Below are 19,127 nucleotides of genomic sequence, written 5' to 3' on the forward strand. Positions count from 1 at the left end.
AGGCTTACATGAAAGATTACTAATTTACATGGAACAGCCTGGGTACTATTAGAAATGTGGCAGCGAGTAAGGAAAATAGATCATCTACCATCTGCAGACAATTAAACCCAAAACTGCTGCTGCATAATATTTTGAAATATCCCTCTGCACCATGCAAGCAGTGCTGCTTACAACTAGACAACTGCAGCAACTGAGTTAAATATGGTGTAACAGTCTTTCACACATTATTAATGAACATATTCTAGTTTTGTTAAGTGAGATTAACAAACTAACAGTTTGGTCAGAGAATAGGCAGCTCCCAGTGCATTAACGCATTACAAAGATAATTTTCTTAATATGACGTATTATGCAATTTTGAATACTGTTATAATAAGCTGTACACAGTAAAATGTTATTTCTAAGATTGTTACAAAGTTGGTACCAATTCCAAGTTTTATACACATAACATTTTTGTTTGGTCATAGACTACTGTTGCTCCAACCAATACTCCTATGCAGTTCCGCATTATCTGTAGGAGAGTCTGACCTGTTCTCCTTTTGAGAAAAATGAAATTGTTTTATAAAAAAACAGAGCAGGCCAGGTGCCATGGTTTACACCAGTAATCCCAGCACTTTGGGAGGCTGAGGTGGGTGGATCGCTTGAGCTCAGGAGTTTAAGATCAAATGAATAACATGGTGAAACCCCATCTCTAAAAAAATTACAAAAATTAGTCTGGCGTGGTAGCTTGCGCCTGTAGTCCCAGCTACTTGGGAGGCTGAGGCAGGAGGATTGCTTGAACACAGGAGGCAGAGGTTGCAATAGTGAGCAGAGATCGCGCCACTGCACTCCAGCCTGAGCAACAGAGGAAGACACTGTCTCAAGAAAAAAAAAAAAAAAGAAAGAAAGAAAAAGAAAAAGAGAAACAGAGCACCTAATATCCAAAAAGGTAAACAATATGAACAAAAAGTTACTCGAAAATAGCTATGTCAGTCAGCCAGGTATTCACAAATAAAAAGGAACTCAAACTATAATCAGAAGCTAAGTCTACCATGTAAAAAGTATATTATAAATATCAGGAAGGATTTTTATATGATCTCTATGTTCTGCTTTGTAAAGTGTTTATTTGTAACTATTATTTTTAGTTATGAGGAAAAAATTTGATTATGCTATACTTTATCTTCAAATAGGCCAGCAGGCCTACCACCTGCTTTTGCAAATAAAGTTTTATTGGAACACATGCTTAATTGTTAATGTATTGCCTATGGCTGCTCTTGCCCAGCAAGAGCAGACCTGCGTAGTTGTGAAAGAGACCATATGGCCCACAAGGCCTCAAATATTTATTATCTGGCCCTTAACATAAAAAGTTTGCTGACCTCTAACTTAAAATATCAATAAAGATGCATTATAAAAGAGAATTATCACTAAGTTTGGTGATATTCTCTTTTATAATGAAAAAAGATAAAGGATTTATCAGCTCCAGATATTGTCCTCAAAGTATAAAATTGGAATAAAGACAGAAATTCCAATCCTACACTTTGAAGACAATATCTGGTGCTGATAAATGTAAGGTCCCTGTGGATCAGACTTCTAAATGGTCATTTCAGTTACATGCAGCGGGATCTCCTGGAACTTGTTGAGCCAGCATTTGCCTAACTGCATTTTGCATGACTCGAGTGTTCCTTAAAAAATGAATTTGGATCAAGTAAATTTGGAAAGCATAGGGTTTTTCCGGATTCTTTTCTTTAGGAACTTCTCAGGGGGCCTTAATATACTCATGATGTACATTATAAAGACTATTTCAGACATTAAAAAAGTACATTTTCTCTATAAAATGCTGAATGATGAATGTTAATGTTCCTATTTCAAAATCCAAAGCCTAAATAACAGCAGATTAGCATATATGAGTGGTCTTGCTATATAATTGGTTTTCTCATGTAGAGAATATGAGAAATTAAACGGAATCTTAATTAGCTTTACATCTCAACAGACATTCTTTTCAGTTCTTTTATCAGCGCTCTTTCATTCTGTACCATTATGGCCTACAAAGGATGGTATTTCATTGAACAAAACAGTGAACAGAAAAACAGTCTGTAGAAACTTCTCAAAAAGCTTAGTGATTAAAAAAAGAAACATTCAAATTTCTGAATCTAGAAATTATATCAGGACAATGGAAGTCCTTCAAAGTTTCCTCAAGGTCTTCCAATAAGCCATATTCACATTCCATTACAAATTTAACTTAAATAAAATGTTACTTACAAAAACAGTGAAATGAATAACTTTTTCATGAAAAAGTCCCTTAAAATATAACATTGAAAAATGCTTTGTTTTCTTTTTGTTTAAGGCTTGCAGTCTGATTTTTCTAATAGTTTTGGAAAATAATTTAGCATGTGTTTACGTGAAGTTTTTGCTTTGACTTCTAGCTAGACCAGGGGTGTCCAATCTTTTGACTTCCCTGGGCCACATTGGAAGAAGAAGAAGTGTCTTGGGCCACATGTAAAATACACTAACAACAGCTGATGAGCTTAAAAAAAAAAGCCCATGTATAAATCTCATATATATATATATATTTTTTTTTTTTTTGAGACGGAATGTCACTCTGTCTTCTGGTCTGGAATGCAATGGTGCAATCTCAGCTCACTGCAACCTCTGCCTCCCGGGGTCAAGTGATTCTCCTGCCTCAGCCTTGAAAGTAGCTGGGATTAAAGGCACCCACCACTGCGCCTGGCTAATTTTTGTAATTTTAGTAGAGACGGGGTTTCGCCATGTTGGCCAGGCTGGTCTTGAACTCCTGACCTCAGGTGGTCCTCTTGTTTCAGCCTCCCAAAGTGCTGGGATTACAGGCGTGAGCCACCACGCCCAGCCAAATCTCATAATGATTTAAGAAAGCTTAAAAATTCGTGCTGGGAAGCATTCAAAGCCATCCTGGGCTACATGTGGCCCAAGGGCCATGGGTTGTACAAGCTTGAGCTAGACAATAGTCAAATAACAGCAAGGAGAGGATCAAATTAACATATATGACCGCTCCCCATATATCAAAACCCAAAAAAACCCCAAAGCACTTTTATAAATCAAGGAGGCACTCAAATAATTTTTAAATGAACAACAGGAAAGCTCCCAAATGGCTATACTGCCAAGGACAAACATGCGGTGCTAACATATTATGAAAAAATCTTATTTTATGGAAGATTAATATAATGTGCATACTTTAAACTGATTGTTACATCAATTAGAATGAATAGACCTCATTCAATATAAGAAATTAACTTACTAATAACACATTTGGATTTTTTAGTGTACCCTACAAGTTTAGAACTGATCATCAATGAAGCCTTCTAAAACTAGCTGCAAAGAGTTTCCACCCTACTAGTTACCATGAGACCACCATGGTGAATATAAAAGCTAAAGAAAACACATACACTAATCACTAAAACACAGTTGGACCAAATGGTCATAAAAAATCCAACTATAAAAATGTGAATGTTAATGAAAAATACAATTTCATAGATTTTAAGAAATATTTAAAAGCTACTCTATTCACTCCACTATACAATTAAAAACAATCCCTTGAATTGGGCAGGTAACACATAAACATCACGTATACCCTGGTTTATGGTGTCTTTATCTTTTAACTCAAGAGAGAATATTCTGTGATGAGTTTGACTATAGTTAACTTGTACCTATAGGAAATTCATCTAGGTGCATAAACGAAGAGGATGCATAAAAATATAGGCAATCCCCCACACGTATGGAGATATATAATAATACAGCTTAGGTTTTTTCCTGTCTAACTTTTATGAAGTTTATATTTAAGATGATGAGTGTCAAAATATGTCTTTGGAATATGATTAAAATAATCACTGCATTAAATTTATAAATAGTATGAAATATATTTTTAAGAGACATACCCTTACTTTAAATTATAAGCCAGCTCTTAGTGAAAACAAATCCACCTCCATACTTTCTCTATAAAGATACTTGTCAACAGTTGTTTCAGGAGAACATTGAAATCTTTGTACATTCAAAATGTTGCTTAGGAAAGCAATTCTGTATCTGAAAACTCAATTAAGCCATCGCACTGTGAGCAGTATGTGGCAACACACACTCAGGATGTTTGAACTCTTTTACATTTTAAACATCTTTACTCTGTGGTATCAACAGTTATTAGATCTTCCTATTTCTCTGTTTTGACTATGTAGTCAAGATGGAATGGCTTCCCATGTTGCAAGAGAATTTCTAGTATCAATAGGGACACATTTTCTGACTAAAAGGTGGTGAAACATTACACTGTGCTGAAAGGAGGGTTGCTGAATCCGTCCATGTAGAACTTAATAAAATAGCACAAAACAGTGTAGTTTTGCCTGGAGGGAGAATATCTTCCAAGGTTTCCTCTTGTGCTGTGATTTTATGAAACAGAATGACAATGTTATGCAGGAAATATTAAAATGTGTCCCTCTTTCCCCAAAAGAGGTTCTTTGGATAGAGTTTGTTGCTGTGTAAATGTTTGCAAATGACTCAGAAAATAGGAGTGGGGAATATTTAGTCAATCAGGTCATCTGATTGCTTAATCATCCTTTGGTGAATTGAAAAACAAATTACAATATTGATGAAATCTAGCTGATGGAAGAAAATGATCCAAATCACTATCTAATTCAATCTATTGTGAAAACAGCAAACTTGTCAGGTTTCCACATTTACTAGTGTGTTATTTATATAATTATTTAACTATGTAAATGAGCACGATGACAGATATTTTGTTGTTTTCACAGTAAATTGGGCAGTGACTCAATCCTCACCAAGAGGAGGTCTGATGCTTACACTACACAATACTGTCACTGGCCAGACAGAGGTGCTGCTGGGTGACGAGCCATGAGCAATGGTGAAAGAAACACTGGGGCTAGGAGTGCAGGCCTTGACCCCCAGATTATCAGCTGAGTCACCTTGGTGAGTCAATTCGTCTCCAAAAATACACCTTTTCCTCATCTTAAAAATAAGAATAGCAGTACCTGTTTCCCTTTTCATAGTAATGAAGAAATAAATGAGAACACACGCATGAAAGATATTTCAAAACTTTCAGCTGTGACGTTAAACATTAAGCATTATAAACTAGGGGCCCTGGAACAGGATTTACTTTTTCAGACCTTAAGTGTAAGTGAAATGTAATACAGCAGTATTTTGAAATTCCTGTTGTTGAGTATGGACCATAATCTTGAGATCTAAGAGCATCAATGGATACCTGGTTCAAGGGCTTCATCGTCCTGTAATAATTAATAGCTGATAGCATACGGCAGTTTATGAAACACATAAGCAGCTATAATTTCAGTAAATATCAATTTATTTATATACATAAAGTCACTTAGGTATAATATGATATAAAAATTGAGTGTTTTAAAATTAGTATAAATAGATTTTTGGATAGAGAACTACAAGCCTATGAGGACAAACAAGATACAAATGAGGTGAGTACCTCACACAATGCCTGGCACAAAACATGCAACCAAGAAATATTTGTTGAGCTAACACTGACTAAAAGAGTCATGTAAGTTCACAAAATAAGAATTCAGTGAGAATTTTGAAAATGCACATGTACATCATGGTATATTCAAACTATGTTCACCTGAGAGTTAAACAACAACAAAAAGTTATTTTATCCAACACAACTCATCAAGTATGACCTGATTAAATCTTCTGCTACAGACCTAATGATGTGTTTTTACCATCGTCTCTAAATTAAATCATACAGAACTTCCCACTGTATTCATGGTTACTCCAATGATCTGAATGATTGTATTTGACTTTGAGTGTTAATTTATATTGCCTCATTTTAAGACGACATTTTAAATTTCTCAAAGCATTTCTTATACATTTCTGTATGTGATAGTTAAAACAACACTGTCAAGTTGACCAGATGACAGCTCATGTTCACAAACACACGTCTGCGCTTGCTTCTGCAGGAGATGCTGGGGGAGCTCAGGGTAACTCACCCTACCCACTTTTGCAGCTCATCCTCTATCACATTCTCTCAGAGAGTTTTAACCAGGCTTGGGAAATAGATGCTCCACAGCAACATAACCTGGTTACTGGGTTCAGAGAGACACGCACCACCAGTGAAAAAAGCCCGCGTAGACTCCACTTTCTACTGCTATTATAACTAGAGAATTACTTAAAAATAGTGGGTGATATTTTATTCCTTTGCATATGAAGATTCACTAGATGTGGTACTACCAGGCATGACACTATGGATTAAAAAACGTGTACTGAGATCATATAAAAATTAAAGTCATTTGAAAAAATTTGAAAAAGGTAACTATTGAAAACTGCTTGGAACACAGAAGTATAGCTTCTTATTTTAAAAAGTATGTATATGAGTTCCAGTCAGTCAATGTTAATTACCATCAGATCCTAATACATACATGCATTCATGCATATATATATGAATATATAATACACACATTTTATTTTCAATTAAGTTCCAGTTCAAAAAGTTTTGAAACATAGGTTAAAATAAACTTTTAAGGAACATTAATTAGGAGAATATCCCACAATTTCAACCTACCTTTTGTGGCCACTTGGACACAGTCTATTTTGGTTTCCTGTGTCAAATAAAGAGAGGGAAAAATCATTATTCATGTTTTCTTTAAGACAAATAGAAATATCTGTAATTCTATTTAAATAACACTGATAAGGAAGGATCTCACTGTTCTGAGCATGTCTTTAATCACACAGCAATTATTCTTTGAACCATACTCAGATACGTTTTCTGGCTCCAGTGGCAGGCAGTGCCGGGCATTTCTAGACCAGGTGATGAGCAAGGAGCTACACATAAAATGTCTCTGCCTGGTGGCCCGGGACCTCCTTTAGTAAGGAGGTAAAGTAAAGGACCAGACCTGTACTTTGCCCCTGAGCAAACAGTACTGGAGAAGCAAGATGCATCTCAGATTTCCCCCCTTTACACCGGCAAAAGTCAAGTTGACAACGATACCTAGACCTATGCTGTGAAGGAGGGACCCACTGTGGTATCTGCGAAACATTTCCTTCTGTCTAAGGAGAGTTTACAATCTTATCAGAGTTCTGGGTTGGTCTGAGCAGGAAGGGGAAACAAATTCAGAAATGACACTTTTTATTTTGTTTCCGTCTCATTTTTCTATTTTCTCTTGGGAAAAAAAAAAAGATACCAAATTTAGTCAAAGTATAGGAAGTAGAAACTCTTGTGGAACTTCTTCAATTCCCATTTCTTTAATGGGACAGACTATGCTGAAAAGACAGATGCTGTGAATCTCACAAAATTTTAAATGAGCTGAATGTATGTGTTGGAGCTATACTGTCTTCCTGTAAAACAGTAAGCTAAGCAGAATTGCCAGCCAACTTTTGGTAACAGGAAAACTGAAAATAAAACCTATCATGTTGATGATAAACTCCCCCAATCAAAAAAAAAAAGATGAGTATATTCGTTTCTTTCCATAAATTTCTCTAGACAAAAATAATTTTAAGAGAAGAAAATCACATTTGTTTACAAGTAGAAATGCAGAAAAGCATGACTTCCATTTTACTACTATTTTACTTAATCTATGTTCACATTAACAACCCCAAATAGCCTAAGTAAACAGTTATCTGTACAACTTACCCCATTGGCTCTACTAGCAGCTTGGAAATAAATTCTGTAGCTTTTATAGGGGAGAAGGGGAGTGTTCCAGTATCCATTGTACGTCTTATTATCACCAATTGTAAAAGGCTGCGCAGCTTGGAGGCTGTCTGCAGGAAATTCTGCAGCAAAGTAGTACTGTGAGTTCAGCAGAGAAGCATTCTGGAAGTGAATTGGCACTGGGTAGCACTTTAAGATTTCTGTCGTCTTTTTAGTTCTTCGAGGACGTTCTTCCTCAACAACTATTTGATAGACACTAGAAAAACAAGAGTACCATCAATGATATTTTATGATAACTGAACTGATCCCCTCTGCCTTCAACTGCATGGACCCACAGGACACGCAAAATAAAGAACACACTGGACGCAGTCCATACTAAGTGCTTGATATATAACAGACTCTCATGCAGCACTTGCTCAGTGAAAGGCAGGGAGGGTTCTTCAGTTCTTCTTCAGAACTCTCTCACCCAAAACAACACTATTTAGTGAGAGAAACAAAATTCACCGTCATTTTAAATTTTTAATATGATAATCTCTACTGTTTATGTGAGCAGAAGTAATGTTTTTCTCACATGTAACTGACGATGATTTTACAGATAATTAACTCAGTTTACCTGATAAATACAATTAAATTATACCAACTGTACGTTTATTTTAAAAAGCAATGCATTATTTTCTTTAATGACAACACAAGTAAAGTTTTAACAAATCACAAAACACAATGTGTAGTGATTCATGTTAGCTAAGGTTTATCTTCCTATGTTTTCTTATGGTCCTTTGCACTCACCATATTCAGTCAGTGGAAAGAAATGCATAAGAAAAGCAGAGATAAGGGATTATAGTTTCAAAAGCCAAAGCCTTGGAGTTCCAAGTGATTAGTAAGACTAACTAATGAACAAGACCCCTCGAATCTCATATAAGAATGGGCTGGGTGTGGGTATCTTTGAAGACGCCTGCAAGGATGACAGCCCCACTAAGGAGTAGGTCTCTGGTACCTGCTCATCCTCTTCCAATGTCTTTGAATTCTGAAGTAACCTTAGGAGAATGGCAGAAACCTTGAACTGATAGATTTTTAGAAAATTAAGGTATTTATTTAATACATTTGCCAGAGTGATGAATGTTGTTTGCAGTTTTGTTGGAAAAAAACCTTTCTCATGCTGAGAAAAACTAAAGCCTGACAACAACTTCCCTGAACTGAGTCCAGATTAGATTTTAAGTCCTCTGGCAGGAAGAGGGATCTTTTTCTTACAGTATCAGAAAGGCACCAGAATTCCCAGGAACCAAGAGCTGCCCAGTACAAGAACCCATTAATGCCAAGGAAAAAGCACAGAAGAGGGCTGCCTGCTATCCCCACCCATGGGGGGAATGCCTAGAAAGGTTTGTCTCTACACTCTCGTCTATGTGACCTCTGAATCTGCACTCATAGAACCACCTATCTCTGTGGGCACAACCACTTAGCACCTTCTATTACAGAAACAAAATGTGTGCTGCCATTTTGTTGGTAATTCTGTCTAAATAAAAATCAATTGTTTTAGAATATCAGACTGATTTCTCTGTAGACAGGTAACCAGCAGGTTTATAAGGCAATGATAAAGTGAATATTACCAGTGATGTAAACTTAAAAAAAGGAGTACAACTCTTATTTCCTAAACAGCAGATACTTTCTATCCGATTGAGTCACGTAAAATGCTCCACATTAGTGGATCATTCATACAGTAGTAAAGGTAAAGGGTCAAGGTCAAAGTGGAAGACTAAATACTACCTGTTCTGTAGCACAGCCACAGTTGACAGCGGTGAAAGAAGTCTCACCTGGAATACCATTAAAAACAAACAGGCCTAAGGAAGCGTGACCATTCTCTTGAAATCGCTTTTGGAGGGGTAAAGACAATGCACTGGTCTGAGCTCTAATTCTAATTCTGCTAAAAGCTTGGGTTTTAAATGCATTTCAATTAATTTATTTGAGTTTTATTTTTCTCCTATGAAATGAGAGAATTAAGTGAATCTCTAACATGGAGTTCATATATCTAGAATTTTTATTCAACTTACAAGGACTGATCTCACAAAATAGAGAAACCGTAAGAATAATTATTTTCTTTGCAAAGTGATTCTCCATTTAATAAAATAATTTTTTTTTTTTTGAGATGGCATCTCCCTCTGTCACCCAGGCTGGAGTGCAGTGGCACGATCTTGGCTCACTGCAAGCTCTGCCTCCTGGGTTCACGCCATTCTCCCACCCCAGCCTCCCAAGTAGCTGGAACTACAGGCGCCCGCCACCACACCCGGCTAATTTTGTTTTTGTATTTTTAGTAGAGACGGGGTTTCACCGTGTTAGCCAGGATCTCAATCTCCTGACATCGTGATCCGCCCGCCTCGGCCTCCCAAAGTTCTGAGATTACAGGCATGAGCCACTGCGCCTGGCCAATATAATAATTTTTAACATCACTTCCTTCAAATCGTTTTTCCAGTTCATTTGCTGTATGACATGATTTTCAAAACTTCAACTTAAAAACAACTTCTGGGAAATCCATATACTAGACAAAGCAGGAAAATAAGGATATGTGTGAAGAAAAAAATGTTGCAGATATTCCATACTGGAAGTGCTAGGCCAGGTGCCCAACACACACAGATTTTATCTTTCCCATTTTCCTAATGTGAAAACTGAGGTGTAGAGGTGAAGTGCCATTCTACCAGGGTATTCTACTGAAGTGGCAGAGGTGGTCTGACAGCAGAGCCAGTTCTCCTAATCATCAGACCAGGCTGTGCTGGCATTCCTCATTCACAGGTCCAGTGAAGGCACTGATGGGAACCATCTGGCCTGAAGGGAATTTTCACTTGCTCCTGTAGACACAACCAACACATAAGCTAGTCTCCACTGACTTTCCACAGTCAACTTCTTTTGAGTATTGTAAAGATTCACACTTATCACATCAAGGGAGTTATAGATGATAATGTTGGCTTTGACCTCAATTCCTTCTGTATCTGAATCATTCCTCAATGAATGATTGAGGAATCATTCACTGGAATGAGGAATCAAGGTATGTACAGAATCATTCCTCAATTCTATATCTGAATCATTAATTACTTACAGGGAGGACATTCTCCTGGGCTCCACAGTGACTTTAGCACCGGGCTGGTGTCCTCGGAGCACTGTGATCTTCCCACCTCTCTCAACCTGCAAGGAGCTCCCTCCTATTACAACCCAGCTAGACAAAAAAGCAGCACAGCTGCTCCTAGACTTTCCATGTCCCAAGATCCTAGATTCTCCTACTGCAAACATCTTTGCCTCTTTTCCTTCGCCCTGGCCTGGACTCAAGTTTGCCACTTAAATGTAGTTCTCCTCAAGGCAATGGACTCTAGGTCACTCTCAGATGCCCTGTGTCCTAAAACACAGACCCTCAATGAGTCTCTCTCAAGGGCTTATAGTCTGTTCCCTCATTTTCATGTTCTCTTGCTCTGCTCCAAATGCACAAAAACATGTTTTCTGTGAGCACATAGTCATTTTGTGTCCTTTTATCACTATTTTCAAAAGTCCTATAAGCTTCTGAAGAAGAAGGGCAAAGGTTTAGTCACTGTTGTGTCTCGTGACACTTTGGCTGTGAAGTACATATTTCTGAAAGCATGCTATAATCCTGAAGTTGCTTCTATTTGGTTTGGGGGTATATTACACATTCTATGTACCAGGAGGGAGGAAGCACACCGATAGTCACAACGATGCCTTGCCTTATTAAAATTTAATGTGAAGTTTATTTTGTATTCATTACCCAAATACTCAAGAGCCAAAGAGAAAGCAATGACCAAGGAAAAGGTTTTATGGTAAGAGGATGCTAGTTATGTTTTAGTTTATCCTGGATAACCCACAATTAAATAATGAACCTAAGGGAATCAAACGCTGTGTCTCTATGTGCCCCCCACACCTCCATCTCTCACTTCCCATTCCTCTCTCCTAACCTGGCTCGTAGGTGTGATGGGTGAGTGTGTACACTGATTTATTATTTCAACAAATTTTTTGAGTGCCTAATAGGTGTCAGGCACTGCTCTAGTTTGCCTTAAACAACACAATGTTTGACATTCTCTAATGATACAAAATTTTGTTTTGTAATATAAATATCATCTAAGCAAACATGAAAAAAATCATTTGTTTCAAGCAGCAGTTTAATGAGGATTAGGTGAAAATTTAAGAATTAAACAATCATTGGACAGGCCTCCATGTTAGCCAGTTGGCATGGGTTCTATTATACACTCTACTCCAGACATACTGCTTTTTAAATGGCTACTATCCACTCATCTTCAGATATATTAAAGAAAGAACTAAGTTGACTGGAGCAATTTCAAACCCAAAATGTCTTTTCATCCTTGCTCCACAAGACAAATTAGATTTGCAAGCATCCAGACCTCAAATCTATTTGCTCTTTAATAATTTAAGCACTGAAAGGTCAAGCAGCTCTTTTCTAGTCCCCTTTATCAAAGCCCAAGTGCTAATGAAAAATAGCTAAATCCTATCTGCTGCCCAATTGCCATAATTTGCTGTTTCCCTGATGGAAATTAACACATTATTAGCACCTAGGTCAATAGTACCTTGACAGAACTTTATAGCTGATGTGTTTTTCATCTGTACAAGTAACATCACTTCACTAATGAGTTTCATAAAATTTTTCCATCCACAATCATAATCTCAAAACTAGCTTTGAAAATCTCACTGTTGGAATGGTGTTTCTAGAAAGAGTTTTAAACAGCAAATTTCTGAGAATAGAAAACTGATCAGAAATTTCTAGCTTAGTGAGCTGAATTTAAATTCTATTATCCTTTTAATGGGTTGCCCATGCTGCCTTTGTTTATTAAAGTTGCACCACCCTAGCCCTGTCCTACCATTATTCTGGAATTTAAAGTAACATCAAATCTTCCTACTGCATGTGCGATATTAAAAGCACAATCCACAGTGAGGATGAATCTGCCAACACTGTGACATCATTATATCAGAACTTTCCTATGGAAGGAAATTTAATTTAAAGTTTAATTTATGCTAGGCATTTCTACAACAAAATTCTAAGGCCTTTATAAGGAGAATGAAAAATCTGCATTTATATGGAATAGCACATGAAGTATAATCTAGAAAAGAACATCTGAACATCTTTCAACTACTTTTTTAGACTTGAAAGTTCAAATGTGATAAAATGTTTTTAGTTTTTTCCTAACTTTCGAGTTCCTGGAGAGGAAGCCTCATACATATGTGAAATTAACTTAAAATGTTTTGTCCTAATTCATTTCAAGATGAGTTGTAAATCCATTTTTGTTATCCATTTATCGTATTTCTTTTCACCATAAGATATCAGAGGGTTACCAATTGGATAATAGAAGGTAGGGAGGTAAGGAAGAGAACAGAGAAGGAGAAAAGTTGTAACGCTTTCATCGTTGTTTTTGCTAATCCTCTAAAACAGGCACTTCTGATCATTTCAGGGACTTAGAATATTGTTCATTTTATCATATCTAGTAGTGACTTTTGGCTTGATTTGTAATTTTTGGTAAAAACCATCCATTATATATGTATAAAAAGAATAGATATTAGTATTGATAGCTTCCTGAAGATTAATATGGGGGGAGATGAAAGAAAATGAAAATATTAATTACATGCAAAGCATGAAAAATAAATGTGTAACTAAGGGTTAATGCCATGCAGCCACACTGAATTTATTTACCTCTTGTTCTTTGCTCCGACATTGTCTTTTCCTAAATCTGTCAGCATTTACTGAAATGACACCCTAATACTCTAAATAACCTGATAAAACTAAACTCAGTTTTAAAAAGTATGTCACCAAATTACAATTACTGGAAAAAAATCAGAATTCAGTGTTTGTTATTACTGCTCAGATTCCTTAGAGTCCTGCAGGTAACACTGAGAGTAACTGACTGGACACACTCCTGTTGATTAAATTATCAATGATAAATGGTAATTAGTTTTATACAGACAATTGGCAATGGATAACACATCACACAGGATAAATAGACCTGTGGGGTGGAATATTCTATATTAGCAACTTTAATTTCTCTTTGTCCTGCTCTGATATAGACAAGACTGGCCAGAAATTGCTGTGGAATATTTGTGGGGCACCACAAGCATTTTTTATGTTCTCTCAGCCATAACTCATAACAAGGAGCTTGCCTGGCATCAGTAAGTTACTATTGCTCTGTGCGTGTGTGTCTGTGTACATGCTCCCATACTTGGTTCAATACCCTGCTGCTCTGCTAGTTAGTGATAAAATCTGATATAATAAAATATTAATTACAGATGAAAGGTTGAGTGAGAAATATGAACTCAATTACCATCCCATATTATGAACAAAGGGCAGGGTGAAAAAAATTCTTTAGTTATGGAGGTTTGGGATAATAAAAAAGAACAACTAGAACATTAGGCTCAGGCGGAGAAGCTCTGTAAAAGGCCACCTATCATTAATCTTCCCAACAGGCACCACATTTCGAGTAAATTAGTCCTAGATGGAACATCTTTAAGGGTGATGTCTCCTGCTTTTAACAAGTGAAGACAATTTCCTTTGCATTTCCTATTTCATATAAATTTAACACAATTTAATCATCTCAATTTCATAAACACATGATTATGAAAGTATAATCCAAAATTAGTTACTATTATGAAAAGTATGTTCTCTTAAATAGTCCTAATGATTTGAATAAAAATAGAAAGAGAATACTATCAAAGCCACACCAAATAGCTTTGTTCCTGTACGTTTGTCTGAATGATATTTTATAGTTTGTATTATATCCAATTCAAAATCTTTCAGTCCCGAAAAGTTCCAGTGCTTCAGGCCAGATGAGCTGGAATACAAATGCAACTATCAGAGAAAGGCAGTTGTGCCCAAGGGGGTGCTGATGAGAGAGCACTGACTTGGGAATCACCATCCACAGGTGACTGGCTCCTGCTTTGCTCCTGAATCACCGACTGACCACTAAAGTCCTTCAGGCTCTAATATTTTATGACTCTCAGCACAAGATCAGGCAAGTTGTGACATCAGCAAATGAGAAGAAAATTATTTCATTCATGTTTCCTCCATCCTTTCTTTCCACAATATTCACCACGTATCAGGCCTTGTTCCAGGCACAGGGGAAGAATAAAAAGAGGAATTAGGCACAGACTGCCCCGTCCTTGAAAAGCACAGGCTAAGAGTGTCAGAAATACATGACACCAATGAAGAACTACCATGCCAAGGATCTGATAAGGGTTTGTACAAAGGACAAAGTAACAGGACCCAGGGATGTGTCAATCTCTACGTTAAAATCTCTTCTAGCATCTACTACATTGAGGGCATCTGACCTGAACCTAGTGCCCAAATGTTCTCACCCTAAAACTGCTCCTGCAATGCTACAGTCACCAATACTCTCCCTGAATTAAAGATAACACAACAGCAACAAAAACAAAAAAGCCAACATGTTTATTGACAGATCCCAATACAGTCTCCATTCACTCCAATTGCTTGTGAGTACCCTTCATCAGCACAGAAGATGGAAGACAATGAGCTGGGTCCTACCTCACATACTGCCCAGGTCCCAGCAGGTATGCCCCCAGGAGTCCCCAGAGTGGCCCCAAGAGCTATGCAAGAATGGCAGGGTCTTCCTCACTCAACTCCTGTCCTGCAGAGCATGAAAACCAGGCTTCCCAGTCTTGACTCCTCTAGGCGCCCACATGGCCTGAGGTGAGGATGAATAAGGAAGTACCTGAAGGCGGGCCGGGAAAGAAGCTTGAAGGCATGCATGGTCTTGGTCTTTGTTCTCCTCTCTCTTTCCAAATCACTGTCAGGCAAACTTGGAACTACTCTCTGTCGAGTCTATAATCACTCCTTAGGCTACAAAGGCCGTAATTTTTTGTTTTCAGTACTTCACTGGATATCCATTTTAATCCTTAAAGTTATATCAAAATATTACGTAAGTATTTTGTTGGTTTTTCTGGGGGGTGACTGGCAGTGGAATTTGGCTCTGAGAGCCATTCCTGACCTTCCCTGTCTACAGCAGCCTCCCTGTACACCCTCCCACAGGCGCCCTGGGCCTGCTGCCCTCAGCATGGGGGGTCTGGGAATGAGAATGGAGGTCTGATCCAAAGCAGAGAATCCTTCAGAAGAGATTACTTTGAAGAAAAGAAAATGTGAAAAGTAGGGGAGGGAAGGCTAGGCAGCATATTTTCATGCACAAAAGCAAGTCTGAAATGGAGTTTGAGGGAAAGTTAAATTAAGTTTCAGTGTATAAAAGCTCAAATACATCTACTCTATTATTATTATCTTCCTCTGCCATTTTTAAAGCTTCTTTTCAAAGGTTCTTAAAGAACAAACTTAGTTTCCAAAATGAATTTTCAAAGAGATGACTGACATTGTCATCCTAGAAGCAACATTAATAAAAATGATCTTTGTTTTCTGGCAGTAAAGGAATCCAGAGTATTATTTTTTAATACAATAAAACTCACTTAAAAGCAGGTGGGGTGGGGGTAGTGGTGGTGGTGATAGTAAGGGATCTGGCACCTTTTGCTAACACTCACTGTAGCGATTCAGCAACAGTAAGTAATAATAAAAACAAATTCTATAAAAAGCAGGCTGAAGTTTTACCACTGAATGACATTTTGATCCTATGTGTACCTCAATGAATAAAGGAAAATTATTAGGTTAGAAGTCAGTTGCTTTCCCTAAACAATTTTAGCCACAGATAGAGCCTTTTCAAAAGGTTTGAAAACTGTGACAAAAGTGCATTTAGCCCTGAAGGTTTAAGATGCTCCTGCAGTCTGCATTTCTCCAATAAATAAAAAGGGAACAATTAAAAAGCCACTTATAAGCATCTCAAAAGCACTGATGCTTAATTTATTGATTCTTTGGAGACTAATAAAAATGGTGAAAGGAAAAAGAACATACATACCAGCAGAAAAACACTTATTAATTTGATTAAAATAATCCAATATTCTAAAACAAGTTCGTTTAAGTTCTTCAAGTTCTCAAAATTATATGGCTAAACAATTAACAAGGGCTGGGTGTGGTGCCTCATGCCTGTAGTTCTAGCACTTTGGGAAGCCAAGGTGGGAGGACTGCTTGGGCCCAGGAGTTTGAGACCAACTTGTGCAAGATAGTGAGACCCTGCTCTATAGAAAATAAAAAAAAAAATCAGCTGCGTGTGGTGGCACACCACCTCTAAGTCCCAGCTACTCAGGAAACTGAGGTGGGAGGATCACTTGAGCCAACAAATTTGAGGCTGCAGTGAGCTATGATCATGCTACTGCACTCCAGCCTGGACAATGGAGCAAGATTCCACCACTAAAACATAACAAAACGAACAAACAAAACCCCAAAATGTTTCAGCTTAAAAATAATAACAAGGAAATAATGAAGAAAACAAAAGTATTGCATTTAAGAATTAAGCAAGCAGTAGGGATAAACCCCAGAGATTCCAATGATCATAATATAGAAACAAAGGTGTAATGTATTTTCTTAATAAAGGCGTACCCAGCTTAATAAGGCACTTCACATTATTGGGCTTCACAGATACTGAACTAAAGTTTTACAAATTGAAGGTTTGTGGCAACCCTCCCTTCAGCATGTCTGTCAGTGCCATTTATCTTACAGCATGCACTTACTTCATGTCTCTGTGCCATTTTGGTAATTCCTGCAACATTTCAAACTTTTTCATTATTATTACAACTGTTATGGTGATCTGTGATGAGTGATCTTTGATGTTACTCTTGTAATTGTTTTGGGGTGCTATGAACTGTGTCCATATAAGACAGCCATCTCTCTCCCTGGCACTGGGCCTCCCTACTCCCTAAGACACACAATATTGAAATTAGAACAAATGATAACCATACAATGGCCTTTAAGTGTTCAAGTGAAAGGAAGAGTTGCAAGTCTCTCACCTTAAATTAAAAGCCGGAAATTATTAAGCACAGTGAGGAAGGCATGTCAAAAGCCAAGACAGTTCGAAAGCTAGGCCTCTTATACCAAACAGCCAAGTTGTAAATGCAAAGGAAAAGTTATTGAAGGAAATTAAAAGTGCTACTGCAGTGAACACATGAATGATACGAAAGTGAAACGGCTTTATTGCTGATATGGAGAAAGTGTTAGTGGTCTGGATAGAATATCAAACTAACTTGAGTGGTCTGGATAGAAGATCAAACCAGCCGTGATATTCCCTTAAACCAAGCCTAGTGCAGAGCAAGACCCTAACTTTCTTCAATTCTATGAAGGCTGAGGGAGGTGAGGAAGCTGCAGAAGAAAAGTCTGAAGCTAGCAGAGGTTGGTTCATGAGGTTTAAGAAAAGTAGCCATCTTCATAACATAAAAGTACAAAGCGAAGCAGCAAGTGCTGATGTAGAAGCTGTAGCACATTATCCAGAAGATCTAGCTAAAGTCATTGATGAGGGTGACTACACTAAACCACAGATTTTCAATGTAGATGAAGCGGCCTTCTATTGGAAGCAGATGCCATCTAGGACTTTCATAGCTGAAGAGGAGAAGTCAATGTCTGGTGTCAAAGGACAGGCTGACTCTTGTGTTACGGGCTCATGCTGCTAGCAAGTTTAAGTTAAAGCCAATGCTCATTTACCATCCTAGGGCCCTTAAGAATCATGCTAAACCTACTCTGCCTGTGCTCTACAAATGGAACAACAAAGCCTGGATGATACCACATCTATTTACAGTATGGTTTACTGAATATTTTAAGCCCACTGTTGAGACCTACTTCTCAGAAAAAAGGATTCCTTTCTAAACATTACTGCTCATTTGACAATGCACTTGATCACCCATGAGCTCTGATGGAGACGTACATGGGATGAATGCTGTTTTCATATCTTCTAACATGACATACATTTTGCAGCCCATGGGTCAAGGAGTCATTTTAACTTTCATGTCTCATTATACACGGAATAGATTTTGTGATGCTATAGCTGCCATATATAATTATTCCTCTAATGGGTCTGGTCAAAGTCAATGGAAAGGGGTCACTATTCTAGATGCCATTAAGAACATTTGTGATTCATGGGAGGAAGTGAAAGTATTAATATTAACAGGAGCTTGGAAGAAGTTGTTTCTAAACCTCAAGGGTGACTTTGAGGGGTTCAACACTTCAATGGAAGAAGTCACCTCAGATGTGGTGGAAAGAACAACTAGAATTAGAAGTGGAGCCTGAGGACATGACTGAATTCCTGCAATCTCATGATCACACTTGAACGGATGAGCAGTTGCTTCCTATGGGTAAGCAAAGAAAGTGGTTTCTTGAGATGAAATCTACTTGTGATGAAGATGCTGTGACCACTGTTGAAATGACAACAAATGATTTAGAATATTATATTAACACAGTTGATAACGCACTGACAAGGTTTGAGAGGACTGACTCCAATTTTGAAAGAAGTTCTACTACGGGTAAAATGCTATTGAACAGCATCCCATGCTATAGAGAAATCTTTTGCGAAAAGCAAAGTCAACCGATGTGGCAAATTTCATTGTCTTATTTTAGGAAATTGCCACAGTCACCCAA

At 37.5% G+C, this 19,127-nt stretch overlaps 1 protein-coding gene across 14 annotated transcripts in view; it reads right to left on the reverse strand.

Annotated features, from left to right (window-relative positions):
* PTPRM (protein tyrosine phosphatase receptor type M) overlaps positions 1-19,127 on the reverse strand; it is an 826,360-nt gene that overhangs the window by 284,774 nt on the left and 522,459 nt on the right. For all 14 annotated transcript variants that reach the window (XM_512029.7, XM_009433655.5, XM_009433656.5 and 11 more), the window contains 2 exons: positions 7,601-7,874; positions 6,533-6,569 (listed from right to left, as the gene is read on the reverse strand). In XM_512029.7, the coding sequence (XP_512029.4) occupies positions 6,533-6,569; positions 7,601-7,874 (311 nt within the window). The remainder of the gene's footprint in view (positions 1-6,532; positions 6,570-7,600; positions 7,875-19,127) is intronic.

The sequence above is a fragment of the Pan troglodytes genome, chromosome 17 (assembly GCF_028858775.2).
Source record: "Pan troglodytes isolate AG18354 chromosome 17, NHGRI_mPanTro3-v2.0_pri, whole genome shotgun sequence".
In the NCBI taxonomy this organism is placed as follows: Eukaryota; Metazoa; Chordata; class Mammalia; order Primates; family Hominidae; genus Pan; species Pan troglodytes.